The sequence below is a fragment of the Pristis pectinata genome, chromosome 30 (assembly GCF_009764475.1).
Source record: "Pristis pectinata isolate sPriPec2 chromosome 30, sPriPec2.1.pri, whole genome shotgun sequence".
Classification (NCBI taxonomy): Eukaryota; Metazoa; Chordata; class Chondrichthyes; order Rhinopristiformes; family Pristidae; genus Pristis; species Pristis pectinata.
Window position 1 is genome coordinate 17,389,813 of NC_067434.1, and position 25,194 is coordinate 17,415,006.

The 25,194-nt window shown below is 42.9% G+C and overlaps 2 protein-coding genes across 3 annotated transcripts; one reads left to right on the plus strand and one right to left on the minus strand.

Annotated features, from left to right (window-relative positions):
• Positions 1-205: 205 nt before the first annotated feature.
• On the plus strand, positions 206-16,044 carry oit3 (oncoprotein induced transcript 3). Its single transcript, XM_052041308.1, has 9 exons — positions 206-332; positions 2,694-3,071; positions 3,704-3,814; positions 7,175-7,297; positions 9,532-9,654; positions 11,460-11,620; positions 12,242-12,657; positions 14,015-14,114; positions 15,639-16,044. Exons 1-9 carry the CDS (start codon positions 269-271, stop codon positions 15,804-15,806), a joined length of 1,644 nt encoding a protein of 547 aa, XP_051897268.1. The 5' UTR covers positions 206-268; the 3' UTR covers positions 15,807-16,044.
• A 182-nt stretch (positions 16,045-16,226) lies between these two features.
• On the minus strand, positions 16,227-25,194 carry pla2g12b (phospholipase A2, group XIIB). 2 transcript variants are annotated; one of them, XM_052041316.1, is made up of 4 exons: positions 24,892-25,194; positions 21,101-21,177; positions 19,752-19,917; positions 16,227-18,710 (listed from the first exon to the last, which is right to left on the minus strand). In XM_052041316.1, exons 1-4 carry the CDS (start codon positions 25,112-25,114, stop codon positions 18,592-18,594), a joined length of 585 nt encoding a protein of 194 aa, XP_051897276.1. In that variant the 5' UTR covers positions 25,115-25,194; the 3' UTR covers positions 16,227-18,591. The 2 variants fall into 2 exon arrangements, with proteins under 2 accessions (XP_051897276.1, XP_051897274.1); XM_052041314.1 differs by having other exon boundaries at positions 21,089-21,177.

Consider the following 25,194-nt stretch of genomic DNA (forward strand, 5'->3'; position numbering starts at 1 on the left):
GTTAAGATAGCTGGTGATTTAGGTGCAAAAAAACACTGAAAACAATAGGAGGATGAGTGGAAATAGCTCCCCTATCAGAACAGGCTTATTGGTCCCTCGTCTCCATCAGCAACCCAGGTCAAGGTTGAAGTCACACATCCAGTCCCCCTTCCCTGGAGCCAGATAAAGAATCTACCCAAGAGATAAAACCACCCAGAGTATAGAAGGAACAGTCACTTAAGAACCTGAAGGGGAAACTAGTGTTAACTCAGCGATAGAACCGAGGATCATGTTATCCCTGATGCTGCTGAGTTTGGCTCTCTCTGCTGAGCTTCAACCCTCACTTTCATTAGGTAAGTCTGTGGTAAAGGCAACTTCACTAGTGTCTATTTTAACAAGCAGAGTGTAAAGGTATCTAATACAATGGGGAAGAAAAAATAGTGTCAAAAGCTAAGTGTGAATGAGTCTTAATCAGGAAAGATCATTCCACCTGATAATGTAATGACTCTAAACCGTCCAAGGGTCTGTTACTTGGGCTCCAGTTTTCTTTCCTTGAATAGACAAGGATTTATTTTGTAACGTGCTGCCTACTAACCATTAAGGCCTCTGAGTCAAAAAGATTAGTATTGATCTGAACTTCTCCCTATTCATTCAGACCCACTGCTCTACAGTAACTGAATGGGGAGAGTATTTCTGGCACACTGGACATGTATATTGGAAAACAGCCAGTGCTTTCCAATGTTACCACTGCGATAGGTTGGCTTGCAATCTTACCTTTGGAGGTGGAAGCTCATGAGTTCAAGTCCCACTCCAGAGACTGGAACACAAAAACATGGGCTTCCTTGAGTGCAGTGCTGAGGAAGGGCTTTTTTGTTCAACTGCAATATTAAATTGAGGATCAATCTACCTGCTGAAGCAAACAGCTGACGATTAGAGAAATTTTCTTGGTATTCTAAGCAATATTTATTCTTCAATCAATATCACCAATGGAAAGGGTGTTTAGTCATATGCTGCATTAATATTTGTGGGATCTTGCTGTGCACAACTAGCAGTAGAGTTCTCTGGAAACTCCCCAAGGTCATGAAAAGTGCTATTTACTGAATATGTTTTCCTTTTACCTATACTTTGAGCAACTCCAAGTACCTCATTGGCTACACTTTATTGGTTATTGGAATATCCCCAAAGTTGCTTTGAATAAGTAAGTTCTACCCTTAAGCCTGGTCTCAATTAGTTTTTATTTTCATTGATGTCTTACTTTCCTGTCCTAATAATTTATAGCTTTATTGAAATTCCTCTCACCTTCCATCCATCTCACTTGGGCTGGACATCTTAAATGGTTACCTCAGAAATGTCTTTCCTCAGAGCTCCACTTAGCTGTGGAGTTAGTCTTGCTCATTGCTCCATCCTCACCAATGTTTTATAATCAATATTGCTTTGGTAATAGAGCCTTAACACGTTCAATGATAAGTTTCTCCTGCTTTGTTGTTTGAACCTGTTGAAAAATTTGGAAGCACTTTCTCTGTTATGATATGGCAACTTTGGACGCTCTGTGCTCTGTGCAACTGCAGAGAGTTGGTCAGATGTTGAAAGGCATATCTTGTACATTGATTGTTAGGTTGGCAGTCATGGCTTCCCTCTCATTTCTGGATAGCTGTGAGTTCAAGTCCTGTTCTTAGAATAAGGACAATATCCAGTGACACTTTAGTACTGTGTAGTGACAGTTTAGTACTGAGGGAACACTATATTGTTAGAGACATTATTTGCTTGAGAATTTGAATTGATGTTTGTATGGGTAGATATAAAAGATTCCAAAAGATGTTTATCAAATACCAGCTATATCTGATCGCTTGGGCAATTGTTGCTGTCAACCTATACAACCAAAACCCATTAGCAGGTGAATCAACTCGTGGTTGTTTGTTGGACATTGTATGAAAATTTGTTACTGAACTTACATGAAGGAAAGTAATTTTCTTTAGAATTCCCCTTAGAGATTAAAAGTTCTGCCTAAGATGCATACCCTTCGTTAATGCCCAGCTCAATCCTTCCACCTTAATGCACAAATGGACAACAGAATGAGTCATGTTTATTGCCTATGTTCAATAGTTCTCCCAAGGGTAGTTAAACAGTGTTTGTATGTCCTGAAAAACATCCTCATTGCATGTGAGCCATTCAACAAAAGGCATCACACTGGATGGCACCACAGTTAACTCTTTGGACTCTCTCCAGCTTCTTATTGCACACTTTTCCTTGTTGCTCATGGTCTTTCACTCCCCTCTCTCTGTCTCCCAGCCTCCTCTTCCTCTTTCTCAAGCTCCTGCGCTCCAGACTCCACAAGTTTTCTGTTCCGTCCCTGTCTCTATCTCTTTCTCTCTCTTGTTTGCCTGTTCCTTTCTTGGTATCCCTTCCTCCTGCTCTACACTGGCACTAGCACAAAAATTATAGAGAGAGTTTGAGTACCTGCATTGTTCAGTTTGGGGTTACAATTTGAATTGATGCTTGTATGGGTAGATATAAAAGATTCCTAAAGATGTTTCTCAAAGACCAGGTACATCTGATCGCTTGGGCAATTGTTGCTGTCAACCTATACAACCAAAACTGATTAACAGGTGAATCAACTTGTGGTTGTTTGTTGGACATTGTATGAAAACTTGTTGCTGAACTTAATTGCTTGTGTGTCTATTGAGTGCCATGGACTGACTTTGATTCTCCTGCAGTGATGTTTGATCCCTGCTCAGCGTATATCAGCCTGAACGAGCCTTGGAGAAACACAGAGCATCACATTAATGTCTCGCACGGCACACCCATGTGTGACAACCACATGGACGGAGAATGGTACCGCTTCACCGGCATGGCAGGAGATGCCATGCCCACCTTCTGCATCCAGGAGAACCTCTGCGGCACTCACGCTCCCATCTGGCTGAATGGTAGTCACCCTTTTCAGTCTGATGGCATTGTATCGGTGCAGGCTTGTGCCAGCTTCAATGACAACTGTTGCCTGTGGAGCACCACGGTGGATATGAAGGCTTGCCCAGGAGGTTACTACGTCTACCGACTGCCAAAGCCCACTGTCTGTTTCCACGTGTACTGTGGACGTAAGTACCCAACTCTCTCATCTCTCCCGCATGTGGGGGTGTTGGCAAGGGTTTGTCGAGGAGTTTGATAAGGCTGTGGGATGTTAGGATTAGGTATAGGGCTGTGGGTGGTGGTAAATTTTGGAGTTGGCTAGGATTGTGGGATGTTAGGGTTAGGTAAAGGGCTGGGGGTGGTGGTGAATTTTGGAAATTGTGATTGTGGAGTGTTTTTGTATTGTGTGCAGTTCTGGTCACCCCATTACAGGAAGGATGTGGAGGCTTTGGAAGGGATACAGAGAAGGTTAACCAGGATGCTGCCTGGATTAGAGAGTATTATCTATGATTTTATAGAGCTTGATATTATAAAAAGGCCATTTGGCCCAACTGGCCCATGCTAGTATTTATGCTCCAGTTAAGTATCCTCTCATGCTTTATAGCCCTCCTCCTACTTTAGGGTTGTGCAGAGTATGACTGACAACTCAGGCCATTTGGGCTGAACGCTCTTGTGCTAGCCACTGGGACCTGTTCAAGTCATCTTTTCATGGCCTCCCACTGATACTGTGGTGCAGCTCAACCAGTCATGTCCCACACCAAAAAACCTGGCCCTTTATACACGCTGCCTCCCACTGACCCTGTCCTTTTGTCTTTTGCAGATTTCTATGATATATGCGATCAAGTGGAATGTGTGGGGCAATGTGTGGGTGAGAGCGAATGTCGGTGCACCCCAGGCACTGTCCTCGGACCAGACGGCCAGACTTGCCTAGGTAAAGACTTCAAAAGGAGGGAAATGGGAGAATAAGCTTGAAATACTCGTCAGTTCTCATATGAATTATCTGAAGGTGGGATAATTGCTTAAAAACCTTTGGAAGATTCCTTGGTGACAGGTTTTAAATGTCATGAAGCCTGCTATTGAAAGATGGTGAGTTTCTGAAGGTGGTGATGTTGAGGTTGGACTATTCACAGAACTGTTATAGGCTGTTCCCATGTAAAGAACAGGTTCTGCTTTTACAGATATCCTTAAGTCAATTTTGTCTATTAGTTAGAGAATACACAAAAGTCACTCGATGGTAACCATATCTCCAGAGTGTTGTAATAAATGGCATCAAAAGTACTTAAGACTGATAAGAAAGAACAAGTACTAAAAGTGGAGAGAGAGAGGAAACTAGTTCTGGTGTTCATAGGAGGGAACGTATGTAATGTATGTCAGACTCTTGAATGTAATAATATTATGGGAGCTCATTAGTATGTACAGGTACCTGTAAATCAGGCATTCGTAAGCTGGGAACTGCCTATACAAAGAAGCAGCACAATATTCCTAAAAGGTCCACACTTACTCTCCATGAGTCTTCCCCCACCCCTCTTCCTCTAACCCCAACTATCTATGATTTTGTTTCTTTCTCTCTCCTGTGGTTATCCAGTTTCCTATAAAGTCCATCTGAGCTACCTGTGGGATCTTGCTGTGCACCTGTTGGAAGCTGCATTAACCAGTGGCTATAAGCATTTCTTTAGTTGTAAGATGGCTTTGAGCTCCCTGCGCTCATAAATAAATGATCGTGCTTCTTCACCCACACAACATATACAGATATTATCACCTTCTAATATTCCAAACCATTTTTAGGAAGACTGAGCTAGGTGGGCTAAATGGCCTTCTTCAGCTGTCCAAACACTGGAATTCTTTATTAGCATTGAATGGTTTGAATAAGAAAAAGTGGCTTAACCTTTTTTAGAAGATGACAATATCTGGGCTCGTCATGAACTTAAAGAATGAATGCATTCGATTATCACATGTTCATTACCTCAGGAGGTGCTGAGATAATGAAAGGGATGTCAGACAGTGTTAGTGAGAGGTAAAAGGACCTGAAAGGACCAGCAAGATGCCACAAACAGCAGTTTGAGAACAATTAGGCTGCCTGCTTTAGCACCAGACAGAACCTCTGCTCTTTTCCCTAGGGTGGAACTCTCAAACACCAGAGGACATGCTTTTAAGGTTAGAGGGGGAAAGTTTAAAGGCGACATGAGAGGCAAGCTTTTTACACAGAGAGTGGAAGATGCCTGGAATAGGTTACCAGGGGTAGTGGTAGAAGCAGGCAGTTTGGCAGAGTTTTAAGAGGCTTTTAGATAGACACATGAATATGAAGGGAATGGAAGGATATGGATGGTACACAGGAGGAGGGCATTTGGTATAAGTTGGCATCAAGATCAGCACAACATCATGGGCCAAATGGCTTGTCCAGTGCTGTACTCTTCTATGTTCTGTGTTCTTTCATCAAAGAGTGTCCCGTGATCTTTTAGCTCCACCTCAAGAATTGGACAGAGCCTCAATTTATCTTCCAAACGGCCGCACCTCAGCCTTCCCTCTGGCCCACAGCAGAATGTTAGCCCAGAATTTGTCCTCGCGTGTCTGGATTTGAACTCCTTTCAGGGGCAAGAATATTACCAACTAAATCTCAGCTGATTAACAAACATTTTGATTTAGGATACTCTATATTGTACAATATGTTCACAGTGGATTCATTCCGTTTTGGTTTCATTCTGGAAAAAAATTTAAAAATAAAGTCACAGGAGGCCATTTGGCCCTTCACCCTGCTTTGCTATCCAAAGTCATGACTGATCGTCCACTTAATCTGTCTACATCCCTTTGCTTCCTCCTTGTGGAATATTTTCCAAACTAGCACTGCATCAACAGCATTATACTCGGTGCCTTCATCTAAGTCATTGGTATAGATTTTGTGAACATGCAGTGTTGCTCACGCAAAGAATTATCATGTACAGCAAGTTCAGGTAAGGTGATGCATCGATTATGTATCTGAGCTCAGAGAAGGGGTTAGGAACTAAAGAAATAGCAGTTGAAGTGTTCTGTATTCTGTAGGCAGTCAGCTGTCTGACAGAATGTTTGGCAGAATCACAAGCTCTCCACAGGAGTCAGGACTGGAATACAGCAGAGGGGGAGTAGACAGCAACTCACAAAGGTGCTGGAGGAACTCAGTGGGTCAGGCAGCATCCATGGAGGGGAATGGACAGTCAATGTTCTGGGCCAAGACCCTTCATCAGGACTGGAAAGAAAGAGTGGAGATAGCCAGTACAAAATGGTGGGGGAAGGGGCTTGAAAGGTGGCCTTAGCTTCTTTAAACCAGAAAGTGTCTGAGAAGGCAGTGACACTGGTGGTGTCAGCATATTAAAGAGGAACTGATGTCTGATGAAGTAGAGGGGATGGGATGAATGAATGATTTTGACTTTGATCAATCTCTTGCAGTTTTGTACCTTGCCAGATCCTTATTATTTTTTGCAACAATTAATAAAGGCGGTTGTGACGATTTTCAGTGACTGGTTGATGAGGTGTGAAATGTGCATTAATTAATCTCTAATATATACAAACTGTACTGTGTACAGTTTTTGTCACCCTGTTATAGGAAAGACGTGGTTAAACTGGAAAGAGTGCAGAAAAGATTTACAAGGATGTTGCCAGGACCAGAGGGCCTGAGTTATAGGGAAAAGTTGGCCAGGCTGGGTCTTTATTCCTTGGGATGTAGGAGAATGAGGGGTGATCTTATAGAAGTGTTTAAAATTATGAGAGGTGGATGGTAACAGTCTTTTCCCCAGGGTAGGGGAGTCCAAAGCTAGGGGGCATAGGCTTAGGGTGAGAGGGGAAAGATTTAAAAGGGACCTGAGGGCCAATTTTTTCACGCAGAGGGTGGTGAGCATATGGAACGAGCTGCCAGAGGAAGTGGTTGAGGCAGGTACAACAGTATCATTTAAGAAGCAACACACACAAAATTCTGGAGGAACTCAGCAGGCCAGGCAGCATCCATGGAGGGAAATAAAAGTCAACACAGATGCTGCCTGACCTGCTGAATTCCTCCAACATTTTGTGTGCGTTGCTCCAGATTCCAGCATTTTCAGAATCTCTTGTGTCATCATGTAAGAAGCACTTGGATAGGTAAATGGAGGGGAGGGGCTTGGAGGGATATGGGCTGAAGGTGGGAAATTGAGACTAGCTGGGTGGGCACCATTATCGGCATGGACTGGTTGGGCTGAAGGGCCTGTATCTGTGCTGTATTGCTCTATGACTCAATGTAACCCACGATTCAACCCTCCCTCTTCCCCTGCACCATCCACCCACGCAGATGTCAATGAATGTGCGGTCAATAATGGGGGTTGCAGTGAAGACTGCATCAACCTGCAGGGCTCCTTCCGTTGCGAGTGTGGGATTGGAAGAGCACTGGGCAAGAACGCAGCGGCCTGCGAAGGTGAGTGAAAGCTCCCGAGAGGGAACAACTCCGGTGGTTGGAGGTAAAAACAGGAAATGTTGGTTCTTATGAGGAGTCTCCAACCTGAAACATTAACTACATTTCTCTTTCCAGAGCAACAATCTGCAGGTCGAGCAACATCTGTGGGAGGAAAGGAAATGTCAACATTTTGGGTCAAAACCCTGCAGTTGAAAGATGCTGCTCGACCCGCTGAGTTCCTCCAGCAGATGGTGTGTGGCTCCAGATTCCAGCATCCGCAGTCTCTTATTTCCATTTCTCTTTCCATGGATGCTCCACTGAGTGTTTCTAGCATTTTATATTTTTACTTCAGACATTTTTTATTTTCATTTACTGATAATCAACTTACTCTGCTTGGGAATGGTATGAGATTGGAGAGCAATAGGCCCTACCTTGATCTAATTGCTGTTCCCTGTCACTCCAGGGATATTCTGTACTCATAGATTAGGCACCTTCCCATTATTATTAAGAATTCCTGATTTGTCCCAAGTTTTGAAATTCCACTGTCAACAATGATCAGCAATCTAAAGAGATCAAAGGCACCATTGACTATTAGACAACAGGGGGAAAATGACTCTTTCAGGTACCCAAGGCGCTTTACAACCCATGAGTTAATTTTGAAGGATAGCCATATTTGTAGTAATTCTAGCAGCCAATTTATGTGCAGTAAACTCCCAAATTAACAACTATATAACGACCAGGTAATCTGTTTTAGAGAACTGTTTAATTGAGGGATGAATGTTTGCCAGGACACCAGGAATAACTCCTCTGCTCTGCTTTAGAAGATTGACCTATCTCATTTCAAAGGAAGATGGAATCTCTGCCAGTAAAACACACCCTCAGTACTGCGCTAGATTGTCAGCCTGGATTTCAGAGTCAGAGGAAATTTTTGATGTGGATGGGGGTCACCTTCTATCACAAGGTCCATAGCCCTGCACATCACTGCTCTTCAAATGCGCTTCCTTGTACTGGTCAAATGTGACCAGGGCTTCTACCTCCACCTCCCTTACAGGCAGTGAGTTCCAGACCCTTGCCACCCTCTGAGTGAACACGTATTTCCTCATCTCACCTCCTTGCCGTCTGTCAAACCATCTCCTAGTTTTTGATTTCTCTACAAAGCAAAGTAGGCCTTTAATTTTTATGCTATCCAGGCCTTGCATAATTTTATATACCTCAATTAAGTTCCCCTTCAAAAGAAAACAGTTGTAACCTATCCAATCTTTTCTCACAGCTACTATTTTCCAGTCCTGGCAATGTGCTCATACACCTCCTCTGGTGCAATCACATCTCCCTTGTAATATGGTGACCAGAATGGTACACAGTGCTGAAGCTGTAGTCTAACTAACATAACCTCCCTGCTCTTATTCCATGCTTCAGCCAACAAAGGGAAGCACACCGTTTACCCTTTCAACCAGCTGTTGACCAGTCCTGCGACAATTTTAGGATCTACGGATGTTCACTCTTTCTGTTTCTCCACTCAAAACCCTCCCATTTGTTGGCTATTCCCTTGCCTTGTTTCTCTCCCCACGTATATTATCTCACACTTCTCTAAATTAAATTCCATTTGCCATTTTCTGTGCAACTAACTAAACCTTCTCACAGTCTTCCTCCTCATTCTTAACCATATGTTTCTTCTGCAAACTTCCTTATCATGCCCTCATATTTATACCTAGATCAATGAAACAAAAAGCAATGGACTAAGTCCACTGGAACCCCACTGTGGGGTCTACCAATCTCAAAAGCACTTGTCAATATTCATATTTGGTTTCCAACCACTGAACCAATTTCAGTTACGATATGTTACACCCCCTTAGTGTCCATGAGCTTTTACTCACATATCATTGCTCTCTGGAGAGGAGATATCAGGGCTCATTTTATACTGACTTTGGGCAGTATACATCAATGCGCTCTGTACTAACTCAATGTAACGGCACTGTGTAATGAATTGACCTGTACGATCAGTATGCAAGACAAGTTTTTCACTGTACCTCGGTACAAGTGACAATAATAAACCAATACCAATGTAGTAGGAGATTTATTGAGATTTTCTTCAGAGAGGGTGCAGCATTGAGATCACAGTCAAGAGCTGCAGATGAAAAACGTGTGCGGGGCAATGTACATCTTTAATATAAACCAGCAGATGATTATTTTCATCGAATGACGTTAATTTTGTTTGTATTCCTCCACTTGGTGCAATGTTATTATTGATTCTGCAGATATTGAAGGCTGCCACAGTGATAATGGAGGCTGCAGCCACAACTGTGTTTCGATGGAGGGAGGCTATCACTGTGAGTGTCCTCGTGGACTCATGTTATCAGAGGACAATCACACCTGCCAAGGTAAATCCTGCCTGCCTCATGTTACTTTGCTCTTAACCAGAGAGAACCCAATACACTGTAACCTTGCTGCAAACCCTACTGGATTTTTAGTGTTCAGAACAATGCAAAGGTTGTGTTTATCCTATCTGGCTAATGCTTTGAGTTGCCTAATCTCAATCCTGTCATGCAAGGCTGAAGATATTTTCCTTGAGAGGCTGTTGAGAATCCTTAGCAAGATTTTCTTTTACACCCAAACCTTTCATGCTCAAACATTCCTTAGAACCTCCGTGTCTCACTTTCAGGAAGTTACTCGCACTTTCATAGAGTGGAACGCTCCTTGGTATGGTACTGATGAGTAAAATAATTATAGAATAGAATCCCTGCACGAGGAGGCCATTCACCCCACTGAGACCATGGTGGCTCCCAGTAGAGCAATCCACCGTTCCATTCCCTCACTCCTTCCCTATAATCTGGCAAAATATTTTCTCTCAAGCTCCATGCTTTAGTTATGAAGTGCTTTATCATGCTGTCAGGGACTCTAAGATGCTTCATAATGTTGGGGAAAAGCCAATAAAAATTCCCTTTGAAATATTGCTCTGAGCTATTACCAGGGGCTCTGGGATAATGTCTCATCTGAATGGTAAGACCTCAACAATGGAGCATCCCTGAGCAGTGTGGTGAGATGCCAATTTAGATTATATAATCATCCTTGGAGCTATTTAATGTGTTGGAAATTATGATATGTAGCAGTATTTATGAAATAGCGTTTATTAGACAGTATTTATAAAACACTGGCAAAATTAGTAGATCTGCTGCTTCACAGCTCCAGCAACCTGGGTTCAGTCCTGACTGCCGTGCTCTTTGTGTGAAGTTTGCATGTTCTCCCCGTGACTGGGTGCTCCAGTTACCTCCTGTCTCAAATATGTGCAGCTTTGTAGGTTAATTGGCCACTGCAAATTGTCCCCAGTTTGTAGGTGAGTGGTTGAATCTGGAGGGGAGGGGGGTAGTTGATAGGAATGCAGGGAGTATAAAGTGGGCCTAACGTAGGATTAGGATTACTAGTGGGTACGATGATCGACATGGACTCAATGGGTTGAAGGGTCTGATTCCCTGCTGTATGATTCTATAATCCCATAAAATATGGTGGGGTTATTTGATGGGGTAATAATGATGTGGGCCAAAGTTTTGGGTTTCATATTTCCTATCCACTGGTCTTAAATGGAAGAGACGGTCCCATCCTATGAAATAACAGAGTCAAGGTTCTCCATCGTCGAACAGGGACCTCTAACCATCTCAGGTCGTAAACAGGAGGGAGGGAGAAACATGGCCCCCATGCAAATATTAAACACTATCAGCTCTAAACCCTGGATTCAAACCAAGTGAATAGATGCATAATGGAATAACCTAAAACAATCTATACTTAAACTTTTAAGTGGCTCGTTCAAATCTCTACTATGTCCTCTTTGTTTTAAAGGGAATTTCCCGTTTCTCTGCCCTACCTGCCCAACCATATATCAAGCCGGCTCCTAGTAAGGAAACCCTCGTTACTCTCCTTTTTAATTTGAATCCAGGCTTCAGAACTGGCAGGCACATCCTCTAATTCTTGCAGTTAGAGGAGACCATGCTTCTCCTCTTTTCAACATGAACCATTTTGAGGATCCCATTCAGAGGTGGAGATCTTCTCTCCATTTCCTCACTTAGAATCGAGCTAACCTTATGAAATGGATTCCGAGTGCTGCCACCCTGAATATTTTGTTTTACCTCAGTCCTTGTACCGTACACCTTGCTCTAGTGACCTTGCATCTTGTGGTCTCTTTCTGTGCTAGTGCCTGTGCAGTGCAAGTCAGATTCGATTGAAGTGGCTGTACCCAAGGATTTGGTTGGTGGTTTGGAACTGTATCTCCTGAATGCATCATGCAAAGCACTTTCCAATGGGACTCACATCAACATTAACTTCAATCTCAAAAGCTGTGGCACAGCTGTTGAGGTAATAATGCAAAATCAATCGACATTGCAGGAACGTTTGGGGATAATCAGAGAGCCCCATGCTGTTTTCTTTTTAAATCTGTACCTCACTTATTTCTCCACTAATTCCATATTAAACCAGTGTTCCAAATCCCAGACTATGATCACTGCCGTGGGAGATCAATTTAGACGGAATCATTTTCTTCATGAAAGTTGGACTGGCTGCATAGATAGAAAAGGCTCAGTGAAGCAACAGGTCGAAGTGCTGCCTCACAGCTTCAGCGGTCAGGGTTCAATCCTGACCTCTGCTGCTGTCTGTGTGGAGTTTTGCACATTCTCCATGTGACCGCCTGGCTTTCCTCCAGGTGCTCCAGTTTCCTCCCACATCCCAAAGACGTGCAGGCTGGTAGATTAGCTGGCCACTGTGAATTGCTCCCAGCGTGTAGGCGAGTGGTGGAATCTCAGGGAAGTTCATGAGAATGTGGGGAGAATAAAATGGAATTAGCATAGGATTCATGTCAATGGCTGCTTGCTGGTTGGCACAGAATCAATGGGCTGAAGGTCCTGTTTCCGTGCTATATGACTCTATGATTCTAAAAGTATCATCTAATCTTTCTGTTTATATTTCTACCCACCTGACTAGGTCGTGAATGATAAGATAATTGCAAGAAACACGCTAACTGGCATTCCCAAGCAGACACCAGGCAGTAATGGGGATATTATCATCCGGACCAGTAAACTAGTGATTCCCATCACCTGTGAGTTCCCCCGCCAGTACATGGTGTCTGAAGGATATGTGCCCAACCCGGCGAATTCTCCACTGCAGATTATAGGCAGAAACCACGGGATCTTCCCCTTCGCTCTGGAGATCTTTAAATCCAAGGATTTTGATGAGATTTACAAAGATACACCTCCTGTTCTCAAACTCCGAGACTCCCTGTACTTCGGGATTGAACCTCTCATGCACGTGGATGGGCTTGAAGCACTGGTTGAGAACTGCTTTGCCACTCCCTCTCCCAGTAGTGATGATATTATGAGGTACTACCTGATAAAGGATGGGTGAGTACTGGACATATTGCCATTATTTTAAACTTTGGTTGTGGGTTGTGGATAATGTTGGCAAGATCAGTATTTTAGTTCATTGTCCATCCCCAATTGCCCCCACAAGGCCATTTCAGAGGGCAGTTCAGAGTGAAGTCACACATAGGCCAGACCAGGTTCGGATGGCAAACTTTCTTCATAGAGGCAGACTCATTGAGAGAAACAGGCCCTTTGGCCCATCGAGTTTGTGCCAACCAACAAGCACTAATCCTACCCTAACCCATTTTATTCTCCCATATTCCCATCAACTGCTCCTCCCCACCCCACCCAGATCCTACCACTTAGCCACATACGAGGGGCAATTTACAGTGGCCAATTAACTTAACAACTTGCATGGTTTTGGAATGTGGGAGGAAACCAGAGCGCTCTGAGGAAATTCATGCGGTCACAGGGAGAACGTGCAAACTCCACACGGACAGCAGCAGAGTTCCAGATTAAACCTGGGTTGTTAGAGCTGTGAGACAGAAAATGCTGGAAACTCTCAGTAGGTCAGGCAACATCGGTGGAAAGAGAAAGAGTTAACATTGCAGGTTGGAGATCCTTCTAGCAAAGTTCTGATGAAGGTTCTTCAACCCAAAACATTAACTCTGCTTTTCTCTTCCCACAGGCACTGCCTGACCTGTTGAGTGTTTCCAGCACCTTCTGTTTTTGTTTCACATTTCCAGCAGTTTTGTTTTGATTTTCACAAAAAAATATTGGATCTGGAATTGAGAAAACCAAGGATAAGAACTTGTCCGTGGAGATTCAACAGATGGAGCAGAATCTGCAGTGGTGCAGAAGGTTTTTAAATGAACAATGACACAAACCATGTCGATCAGATGATTGTTTTTCCAAGTTTTTATTTTGTCTGAACCATACATTTCTTTCAATCTGTGGGAAAGTAGTGCGCTTAACATCTGCGGCAGCAAAACGGATGCTTATTTTGGTAAAACTTGAGATTTTGATAACTCCAAATTGCCCAAAGTGTGAACTAAGTTTCTTTGATTCTCTTCATTACTTTGTTCTCTTAGCAAAACAAAGCAATACACTTTCATTTCTGATAAATAAGTATTTTTGATAGGTATTTTACTTCCTCCAACACAAAGGCTATAGCTAATCTGTGAGCACATAAAGTATCAACTCCATATATTTATTCGCCAGAGTCCATTTTAACCCAACTGGATGTTCCATAAGGTATACACCACCTGTTAAGATCATAACTCTGCGACCAACCTGGGAATGAGGATTGTGCATCTAATTGTAATACTTAACAAGAGCTGTATGTTATTCTGGTACACCAGGGTCCAAATAGATTCCTTGTTTTTTGTTTTCATAGCTGCATCAATGATGAAACAGTCAAGCAAGAGACGTCCAATGACCATCTTGCAAAGCATTTCTATGTCCCTGTCTTTAAGTTTGTGGGAAGAGATAATAAGGTAAGGAGTTCCCCTCGGGAAGTGCAAAGGTTCAAGGTGCAACATGTTTGGACAGATGGTAGACAGTACCCGGTCTATTCAGCTGTGGATTCTCTGACACTCACTCATATTCACTCAATCAGTGGAGGGAAGTGTGGAGACTGTGACAGTCTCCTGCCGTCAATTAAGGGGTAATATAGTTTGACTTAATTCTTTCTTTTTAGGACTGTTGCTGGGATAAAGATGTGAATTGCGACTTAGATCGTGATGGGATTTAGATTGTGTTTGGAGTCTGTTCCAAGTTGTGGACATAGCTCAGCACATCATGGAAACCAACCTCCCGTCCATGGACTCTGTCTATTGTTCTCGTTACCTCAGTAAAACATGCAACATAATCAAAGACCCCTCCCACCTCAGTCACCCTCTCTTCTCCCCCCTCCCATCAGGCAGAAGATACAGAAGCCTGAAAGCACGTACAACCAGGCTCAAGGGCAGCATCTATCCCATTGTTATAAAACTATTAAACAGTCCCCTTGTATGACAAGATGGCCTCTTGACCTCACAATTTACCTTGTCATGGCCTTGCACCTTATTGTCTGCCTGCACTGCACTTTCTCTGTAACTGTAACACTTTATTCTGCATTCTGTTATTGCTTTTCCCTTGTACTACCTCAATGTACAGAGGTGGTGAAACGATCTGTATGGACGGCATGCAAAACAAAGTTTTTCACTGTACCTTGGTACATGTGACAATAATAAATCAATTTACCAATTCTATTTTTGATTGGAATTATGAACTGGATTGTGCCTTTGGGTGGTTCAGCTCTGACTCTTACTTCATGGGAAGACAAATAGGCAGAGAATTCTTGGCCAAATTACAATGATCCCAATTGTTGATAATTAAATTAGTCATCAGAAAATTGATGGTTTTCCCTCTCTGAGGGTGTTGTGAGCAATTCTGGCACCACAGTTTAGGAAAATGTTGAGCGCCTAATTAAAGTGAAGAAGAGATTTATTCAAATGATGCTGGATATGAAGTACCCCAGTCATGGGCAGAGACTAGAGAATGGACTTCCAGCTGTTTGCCTCAGAGCAGAGGAGGTTAGAAACAAATTGATAGAGATGGTCAAGCTCATGGACAGTCCTGATAGAATAACTGAGGGGAAACTGCTTTCAGGAGCAAGACGGCTGAGAACCAATGAACACAGATTTAAGAGGCAATTTAGGAAAACATCGAACTGCGATATCAGATGCACTCACTGAGAGTGGAGTGAAATCAGAAGTAGTAATAGTTTTCAAAAGAGACTTGAAGGGGAAATTTAGAGGGCTACAGGGAAGACGGACTAATTGGATAGCATTACCAAAGACATGATGGGTTGAATGGCCATTCTATCACATCACACCATTCTATGATCCCGTGAAATTAGGCACCCAGTTTGACTTTCCAATCAGCCGCCCCACTGATCGATGCTTTGTATTACCTTGTGAAATCCTCTCCCAAGATCAAGCGATGGTGCACTGACACTTGTTGTTCTCCCTCTGTAGAAAGTGTACCTGCACTGCCGGGTTCTGGTGTGTGGGGCCCTGGATACCAAGTCACGATGTTCACAGGGCTGCCGCAAACGGATGCGGAGATCAGCAGAGGCTGACGATTCAGGTCACCTGAGAGACCATCTCCTCAGCGGAGGTCCAATAGTGATTGACACTGAGTAACAAGGCTCACGGCATCCAGAACGTTCCACCGAACAGCTTTAAATTTGTGCATTAATACACAAGTCTCAAAAATGTATCATTGCTTTTGCTCATGAATAATATCTGGTTTGACTTCTGATCAATAAACTAAAATAACATAGTAGTAGGACACTAACTGAGTGGCTTGCACGGTAGCATGATCTATTTTGAATATAATATCTTAATGATAGACCTCTAGAATTATCACATTTTAATAAAGATGCTCATTACTTTAATCTGTTATTCTCTCGTGGTTTATTTGGAATCAAATTCATTGTCACAGTACTGTCCAAGGCTGGATTCTCATCTCCCTGCTCCAGAAAGTTTTGACTGCCTGCTCTTTCCAAACTGTTGCCTCTCACACAACTTTCTTTCCCGTCCCCCATACTGTTGTCACTCAGCACTCTCCTGTAATGACTTATGTTCCTTCCTCGGCGCCACAGAATCTAGGGGGAGTTGATGGGAATGTGGGGAGAATAAAATGGGATTAGTGTAGGATTAGTGTGATGGTCAGCAATGATTTGATTCGCCAAGGGGCCTGTTTCCGTGCTGTCATGACTCTATGATAACTCGAGAACCCTTGGTGCCCTCCTGTAACTCATCTCCATGCAACTGCCCAACAGCGTTATCCAAATGCATGATATCCATTTCCAATATTTTTTGATGACACCGCGCTCAAACTCACCATTTCTTTCAACCTTTCCACTCTCTGTGTGAGCAGTCAGACTGTTTGTCTGACATCCAGTCTCGGAAAAGCAAATATTTTCCCCTTTTAAACATTGTTAAGACGAAAATAATTGTCTTCAGTCTCCACCAAAAATCCCTTTACCTACCTACTTATTCTGTATCCATTCCTGCCTGCTGTATTGGGCTAACCAGACTTTTCAACAAGGGCCTCTTACTTAGCTCAGGCCTAGGGTGTTAAACCCATATCTCCTCCAGTACTAAGATAACTACGTTCTCTCCATAACAACAGCATTTTTTTTCTTTTACTTGTAATAATTATCATCACCTTGTTCAAATCCCTAACCAAGGTCAAGACCCTCTCTATACCATTGAACACAAGCATGGAGCTTCACTCATCTTTTAACCAATGCTTCATGGTGATGATGGTCAGGACTTGGCCGCATTAGTTAGGATGTATCATGGTAAGAAAATGTTGATCTTGTGATTTATGCATAACACAATGGTTATAGAGCAATGACGTACAGTCATTGAGATCGACAGGCACAAATACACTTACACAAACACATACAGATGCACAAGTACATAGAAACTCACCCCCAACACCAGTGCTGGGTTGCTGTGGACTAGGGAATGTAGTGAAACGGAATGGTTTCAGTGTTGTGTATTTATTCCTGTCACAGCACACTGCACTCAGCCACATTTTCAAAGATTTATTTTAAAAAAAACAGATTGATCCAATTTTGTTCATTCTCAACAGAAAAGATTTTCCCCACCGTTCAATAATTAAAATGTGGTTGTTTTCGTGCTACAAAACCAAATAAATCCAATTCCCATGCAGCGGAGAGAGCAGCTGAAATGGAGTAGAGTAACCAGTCAACTGCGCAGTCAACAGGGAAGATGATTTGTGTTGCTCAGTGTCTGGGATTCTGTGGCTGAAGAGCTTGCTTTCTGTATCTTAATGTCTCAGATGGGAAGAGATCTACTGCAGACTGACTCCAAGACACCGGACACCAAAGATGCAGGGTCTGTTTTCCCTGGAGTGGAGGAGCTTAAGCGGAGACGTGATTGAGGTATATAAAATTATGAGGAGTATGGTTAGGGTAGACTGCAAGAAACTATTCCCCATGTCAGAGGTAGATAAAACTAGAGGACATAGATTTAGCATAAGGTGTAAGAGGGGATTTGAAGGGGACCTTTCCTGAGGGGATTTGAGGGGGACCTTTTTTACCCGGAGAGTGGTGAGCACCTGGAATACACTGTCTAAGAGACTGGCAGAAGAGAGTTACTAAGAGAGTTACTAATGGTATTCAAGAAGTGTCTAGTCAGGCACTTGATTTGCCTTGGCATAGGAGGTCATGGACCAAGTGCTGGGAGATGGGATTAATATGGATGGATGTCCTCTGGTCAGCATGAATCTAGTGGGCTGAATGGACTGTTTCCATACTGTGTGTCTCTATGACTCTATTAACTGGGGTGCACAAGGTCAGATTACTGAAGCCAGGCCATAAGCAGCAAGAATTCTGCCTTCTACTATATATTTTTCAGCACTTAATGTGTGTTGTGGACTGTACAACACTTTGGTGTACAACACTTTGGTGTACAACACCTGTTGGTGGTAAGCAGTGTTCCTCAGAAATTAGGACAAGTTCTTCCCAGCATACATTTATACCACATTCTCGAAGCTAAAGATATTGCTTAACATAGAAAGACACAGAATAATATTGGAAGGGGAAGAACATTTTGCAAGTAAAGATCCTTTATCGATCATGTGAAGCACCCAAACCTGCTCCAAGATATTTTGGGAAAAAGTAGTAAATGTCTCCCGTAAATTGACATGAAATCTTTATAAACTATAGAGCCATCAAAGATATGATGGGTAAATGGCCTTGTTCTGTATCATTCCATGAAAAGACCAGGAAATAAATAAGTCAACAGGTAGTTCCAGTGTTGTATATACAGGCACCAATAGGGAGACTTACTGCTTACGTACATGGAAAGTCATGTGCTGTATATAGTCACAGAGGGGAGAGCCACATTGTACATACAAATGCGCACACGTGCAGTATTACAGTCTTCGTTATCAAAGCTCATCTCTTTCCTCCTCAGCGCACGTACATGCTGACCTCTGACTGTTCATGAAAGGCCGGCATCCCAGGGTCCAGACCGCATTGAACATGGTGTCCGCCACTGATTCACAAGCTAGAAAGAAAGAAAGACCTTAGATTTACGTCGCTCCTTTCTTGTCCCTTTCAAGTCATTCCAAACTCTTTTGACCACTAAAGAATTACTCTTGAAGTGTGGTCACTGTGTACAGTCAGGAAGGCTGGCAGCCTAGATATGCACAAGATCCCATAAACAGAAATTGATATTGATAAATAGTCTGGTTTTATTGAGAGTTGTTGGTTAGGAGTAAATATTGGCCAGAACTCTGCAGCACAGTGGCACAGCTGGGAGAGCAGCTGCCTTACAGCGCCAGAGACCCGGGTTCAATCCTGACCCTGGGTGCTGTCTGTGTGGAGTTTGCATGTTCTCCCTGTGACTTGGGGGGCGGGGGGTCTCATCTGGGTGCTGCAGTTTCCTCCCATGTCCCAAAAGCATGCAGGTTGGTAGGTTAATTGGCCACTGTAAATTGCCCCCGGTGTGTAGGTGAGTGGGAGAGTCTGCAGGGAGTTGATGGGAATGTAGGTGGAATAAAGAAATGGGATTAATGCAGGATAAGTGTAAATGGGTGGTTGATGGTCGGCATGGACTCAATGGGCTGAAGGGCCTGTTTCTATGCTGTCTCTCTCTAAGACTCTAGGACACACTTCTTTACATAATGTCACTGGGTCTTTTCTGACAGCAGATGGTACCTGGTTTGAACATCAAATACAAAAGACGACACCTCAGGGAGTGCAGCACTCCCTTGGTACTGCATTGGTATATCACTTTAGATTTTTGCGCTCAGTTCTCTGGGTGGGACTTGGTTCCATGGTTAACCAACTGGGAGGTTAGCAACTTAGCCAGATTCACAGAAACAAAAACATAAAAGACGGAATTCTGAAATAGAAACAGAGATGTCTACAACATTTTCAACTGCTGTTTCAATTCATTGTGCATTTCTGGTATTTTTCACGAGTATTTTCTTTCCAATTTGCAAGCCAGCTCCATCCTTCGATCTCCAACACTTCCTCAGGACAGAATTTTATCTCTAATATCTGAAACATCTTCAGCTGATATCTTTCCAATTAAAATATTTACCTTCAACCTTAGACACAAAGCCCAAACTTTTTTTGAGGTCAGAGCAAATTCCATAGAGGCACCAACGGAACTTGGCATCGCACCGGTACTTGTTGGCTCCACAAGTGTCGTAACAAAGATCGAGTTGATTGCAACACTTGGTCATGGCTGGGATTCCCAAATCAAACTGAAAGCAAAAGGAAAAAAATTAAGAGGGGCAACTTCAGAGTCTGGAACCAAATTCGACTTGGATTCCCTGTAGGATACAGCCTTCCTGAAAGCACTTATAAGATAAGACAAGATATCTTTATTAGTCACATGTACATCGAAACACACAGTGAAATTCATCTTTAGAGTGTTCTGGGGGCAGCCCACAAGTGTCGCCACGCTTCTGGTGACAACATAGCGCGCCCACAACTTCCTAACCCGTACGTCTTTGGAATGTGGGAGGAAACTGGAGCATCTGGAGGAAATCCACGCAGACACGGGGAGAACATACACACAGCGGCTGGAATTGAACCCGGGTCACTGGCGCTGTAATAGCGTTATGCTAACGGCTACACTACCGTGCCTGTCCAGCTGCAATTAACAAACCTTCACTACCTTCTCTCAGCTGATCCTCCTGAACTACTTGTGTCAGTCTCTCTCGATCTCCACCCTATCACAGACATTCCCTTTTGTCCGCCCTTTGCTCTTCTATACAATTTAAAACATGCTTAACTTATAACTTTTCCTAATTCTAAACTTTAATTCTCTTCCCTCTCCATAGGTGCTGCCTGACCTGCTGAGTATTTCCAGTATTTTCTCATTTTATACAGGTCCTTTCAGGACACCCCAAGGAGATTTACAGCTGACACTGTATTCTTAAAGTGTAGCTGCACTGAGGAAACGCGGCAGCCAATCTCCTATCGTAAATTTCCACCGACACAATGCAACAAGGATTGAATAGTCTGTTCAGTAATGTTTACTGAGGGGTAAATATTGTCCAGGACATCAGCCAGAACACCATGCTCCTCTTTGAAATTGTGGCACAGGATCTTAGAGAGCAGAGTTGTTAACATCCCATCTAAAAGGTGGCACCTTTGACAGTGCAACACAAAGTTAATCCAATAATTTGACCATGACCTTATCCCACTAACAGGCAGGAATAGAAAACAACCAGTCCAATGAGTCTACTCCGAGGGCTGCACCGGGAGGTGGTCAAGTTAGATTACTGCACTCAGGAGTGGGATATGAATCCACAGCCTTTTGAATTATTGGAACTGAGGTGTCAGGTTGGATTATGTAGCATTTCAGAGTTATGAACAGTTATTGCAAGATGATTAATATAAAATGAAAGTTGTATTTTTAGTACATACTGTGTCTGGTACCTTGAGTCCAAGGAAACTTGAGCTACAGCCATTTGGCTCAGGTGTTTTATAATCTGGCCTCGGTAGAGGTGCCTTCCCTGGGTAGTGAGAGAACAGTGTGAATTATTCTGGTTATACATCAAATTAATCTTTTTATTTTTGTATCTCAGTCCTAAACTCTCAGAGACTATTTTGCCTTCTGCCACCTTCAACTACAACAACTTTTAGGTATAAACATCTTTAAGTAATAACACATTGCAAGACACCTTATATGGTCATTATCAAAAACAAGATTTTTATGTCTTTATGTCTTGCACTGTACTGTTGCCAGAAAACAACAAATTTCACGACATATGTCAGTGATAATAAACCTGATTCTGAAATAGAACAGAGAAACAGAGAGTTAACATTTCAAGGTTTGATACTGAGAAGTGTTGGGGCCAAATGTTGGACTATGTGGTTCTGGTCAAAGCAATAGACTTCTTAATGGAGGAGAGACAGAGGGGAGGTTTCAGGAAGGAACTCCAGAGTTTAAGGTCTTGGCAGCTCAAAGCATGGTCCTTATTGGGTGGAGATTAAAATCAGGAATGTGTAGGATGCTGGGGATACTACAGATAGAAATCTCAGAGTTTAGGGTTGTAGAAGGTTGTGGAGATGGGACACGCTGAGTGATTTTGAAATAATTCCTTCTTTTATTTTATTCATGATTTTGTAATACAGTTTAGAGCAGTTTAAGATGCTGCTTTTGCCACACAAAGACCCAGTGTAGGTGACTGAGCACAGGGGTGATGAATCCAGCAAGTCTCTGTCGTTGATCCAACAGTTTTCTCAATCACCACCTTGCCTACATAAAGTTTCCAGCTGAAATGGAGTTAATCTAAGGACAGGAAAAAAAACAGATGAAGTTTCAATGTTGGCACTCCAAAACCAAGGTCACCCCACACTCCGTCTTCAACTTGCAAGATGCAGTATGTGCTTGTATATGTGGGCATTTAGTAACTGAGCTCCAAGTCATTGCTGCCTCTTTCACTGAAGCATAAGAAAGGATGGGCTTCAGATAACACATCCGAGAGACAATGGTTCTTTAGTGCCTACCCCACCACACAACACTGTCCCCTGACAATCAAGTTCAACCATGAGACCCTGAAAATGTGCTTCACTGCATCTTTCACTTCATCTTAGGGGACCTCTCACTGAAGGTGGACAGTAATGATGAAATTCACCATGACCTGGTACGCCAGCTCAACCTTTGACTGAACGAGGAAAAGGGCATTTGAAGGCCAAGGTCTCAAATCTGGCACTAAGCTCATGGTCTACCAAGTGGCAAAGTTCTTTCTGCTCTTATACTCTTCAAACTCATGGACAACTTACAGTAGACACTTCAAAACACTGACAGGATTCACCAAAGCCCTCTCCAACAAATCAATTGGAAAGGTAGATGATGTGGGCATCCTCTCCCAGGCTAACACTCCCTGTGTCAAGGCTCAGCTACCTCTTTTGGGTTAGCCACATCATTCCCATGTCCGGCACCAGATCCTGAGATAAGTATTTTATCACAGGAAGAGATCTTCAGGAGGACGGAGAAATTGATTCAAGGATATTTTCAAAGCCTTCTTGAAAAGATATGACATCCTCACCAACTCATGGGGAGTCCCTGACTCACAACTGCTCAAAATGCAGAAAGAGCATCCGGAAAGGCGCTGAACTTTGAGTCTCAATGATGGGAGCACACAGACCATCCATCAACAACAGAAGGAGCTCGCGACATTCCGAACCACCCTTCCGCTCTGCCAGACTCCGTGGGCAGAGTCTGCGATCTCACAAAGGATTCTTCATCCACCTCAGAACCCACAGAGCTGGTGTGGAAGCGACACATCCTCAATCCCATCTGGTGAAGATGAAGAAGAATATGGGTGAACAAGTTAGGAGAAGGGATTTTTGGATAAGAAGTTTATGGAGGTTGGAAGCTAGAGGCCGGCAAGGGAACAGAGGACTTGCTCTCTAAATGTAAAATAGAATAATAAAGAAAGAATTCCATTACATGCCAGCTTTATCACATCAAAGCACTTTATATATATATATATATATATATATATACAAATACATGTGTGTGTGTGTGTATTTATATAGATATATATATATATATATATATATATATATATATATATATACACACACACTAACTGGTCAGCAATATCAGAACCATTTTGCATTTGGCAAGATTTGCAAACTAATTTGTTTTTGATTGAGGAAGGAATGTCAGTCAGGATACTACAAGATCTCCCTTCTTTTCTGGGAGGGATCTTGGTTTAGCTTCGTCTGAAGAACCAATACCAAAAAATTCATGCTGACTTGTAGCACTAAAGGTGCTTCAGGACCTTACAATCTGCCCCCAAAATTCCATTGAAATGGAACCAAATGGAGTATTGTCCTCTCATCTAAGAAAAGATATACTAGTGTTGGAGGTAGTCCAAAAGAGATTCACTGCACAAACTTCTGAGATAAAAGAATTGTCCTAACATGAGCGGCAAAAGAAGTTGGATCTGTGAAGCTTAGAAGAATGAGGGATGATCTTATTGAAACATAAAAGGTCCTAAGGGGGAATGACAGGGTAGATATTGAGATGGTTCTACCAATAGGAGATTCTCAAACAAGGGGACGTAATTTCAAGATAAGGAGGTGGTCGTTTAAAAGTGAGGTGTGTAAGAATTTCTTCTTGAAGAGGGTGGTGGATCTCCACAACTCTCTACCCTGGAGGGTTGTGGAGTTGAGATCACTGGAGGTATTTAAAGAGGAGATAAATAAATTTTGGAAGATCAGGGAATTGAGGGCTGTGGAGGAGTTGAGGCCAGTGTAGATCAGCCATGATCATGCAGAATGGCAGAGCAGGCTTGAGGGGCCAGATGGCCGACTCCTGGTCCTATTTTCTTGTGTTCTTGTAAATTTCTGAAGTATGTACATGGCACAGTTGCTTCTAAGCACAGTTCTAGGCAACTGCCTCTAAAAGTCAAACCAATCCTTCATGCTGCACAGAATATGAACTGATAGACACACATAAATTAAACACACATACACAGACAATATACTCTTTTTGGGGGTGCCGTCAAGGTTGAGAACGATTTGTTTCCATTCCAGTTTCTGTGCAGAATTCACAGTCTATGCCACAGGTGGGGCAGGAGGTGCATGACGGTGCATGCGGGTGTGTTATTTTGGAGCTTCTCTTTTCACACAATGCACAGAAGCGTCTACACATTCAAAGTTGCAACATGAATGGATGAAAACACACAGAACTGATAAATCCACATACTGCTCCCCTGTAAACCTGTGAACTCACACAACAAACACACACATACATGCAGCCTCTACCCCTTTCAGTGTGACAGTGGTGCATTCTATCTTCTATAACCACATTTTGTGGATGATTTGTAACATTTTCCAACTCTTGTTGTCAACTCATCCCACCCGAACGTTCACTAACCCTCTAACCCAAATGAAATCCCTCTGAGTACAGTAAATGATTAATCAAACAATCACAGTTGCAAACAAAAAGAAATCTCAAACCATAGCATGAGTGTAGAGACCACACAGAGGGAGCACACTTATTGTTATCTAGCTTTTCTGTAAACTAGTCAGTTCCATATCTGTACAAATCATTTTGTGGCTCTCTTTGGTTGACAGCTGTTTTCCTTCTTTTGTTTCTGTACTGTGTCTTATGTGGGTATAGTTCGATTTCCCATTTCTGTTCCTGTTCTACTTACTTTGAAATCCTCTTTCACCCCCTGCTCACTCCTTCTCACCAGTTTTGCACTTACCATATCGGCACTTGTATTGACACACTCCATTCCTGCCACCGAGGAGCTCTAGAAATGAGTCAAAGTATCCATTGACGGTCTCAAAGCCATCTCGGATGGATCCAATGCCCCAGTCTGAACTGGTGGTTGAGTTGTCCTGGGCTGTGGTGGTGGTCTTATTTTCTTCCTCAGAGTGTGCCACAGCGAAGGCCAGCCACAGTACAATTACAACCTCTCCTCTCATGGTTACTCCAGAGTTCTGAAGTGAAAATAATGCAAAGCCCAGGTCAATTAAATTATGTCCACACCAGAGCACACACTCCT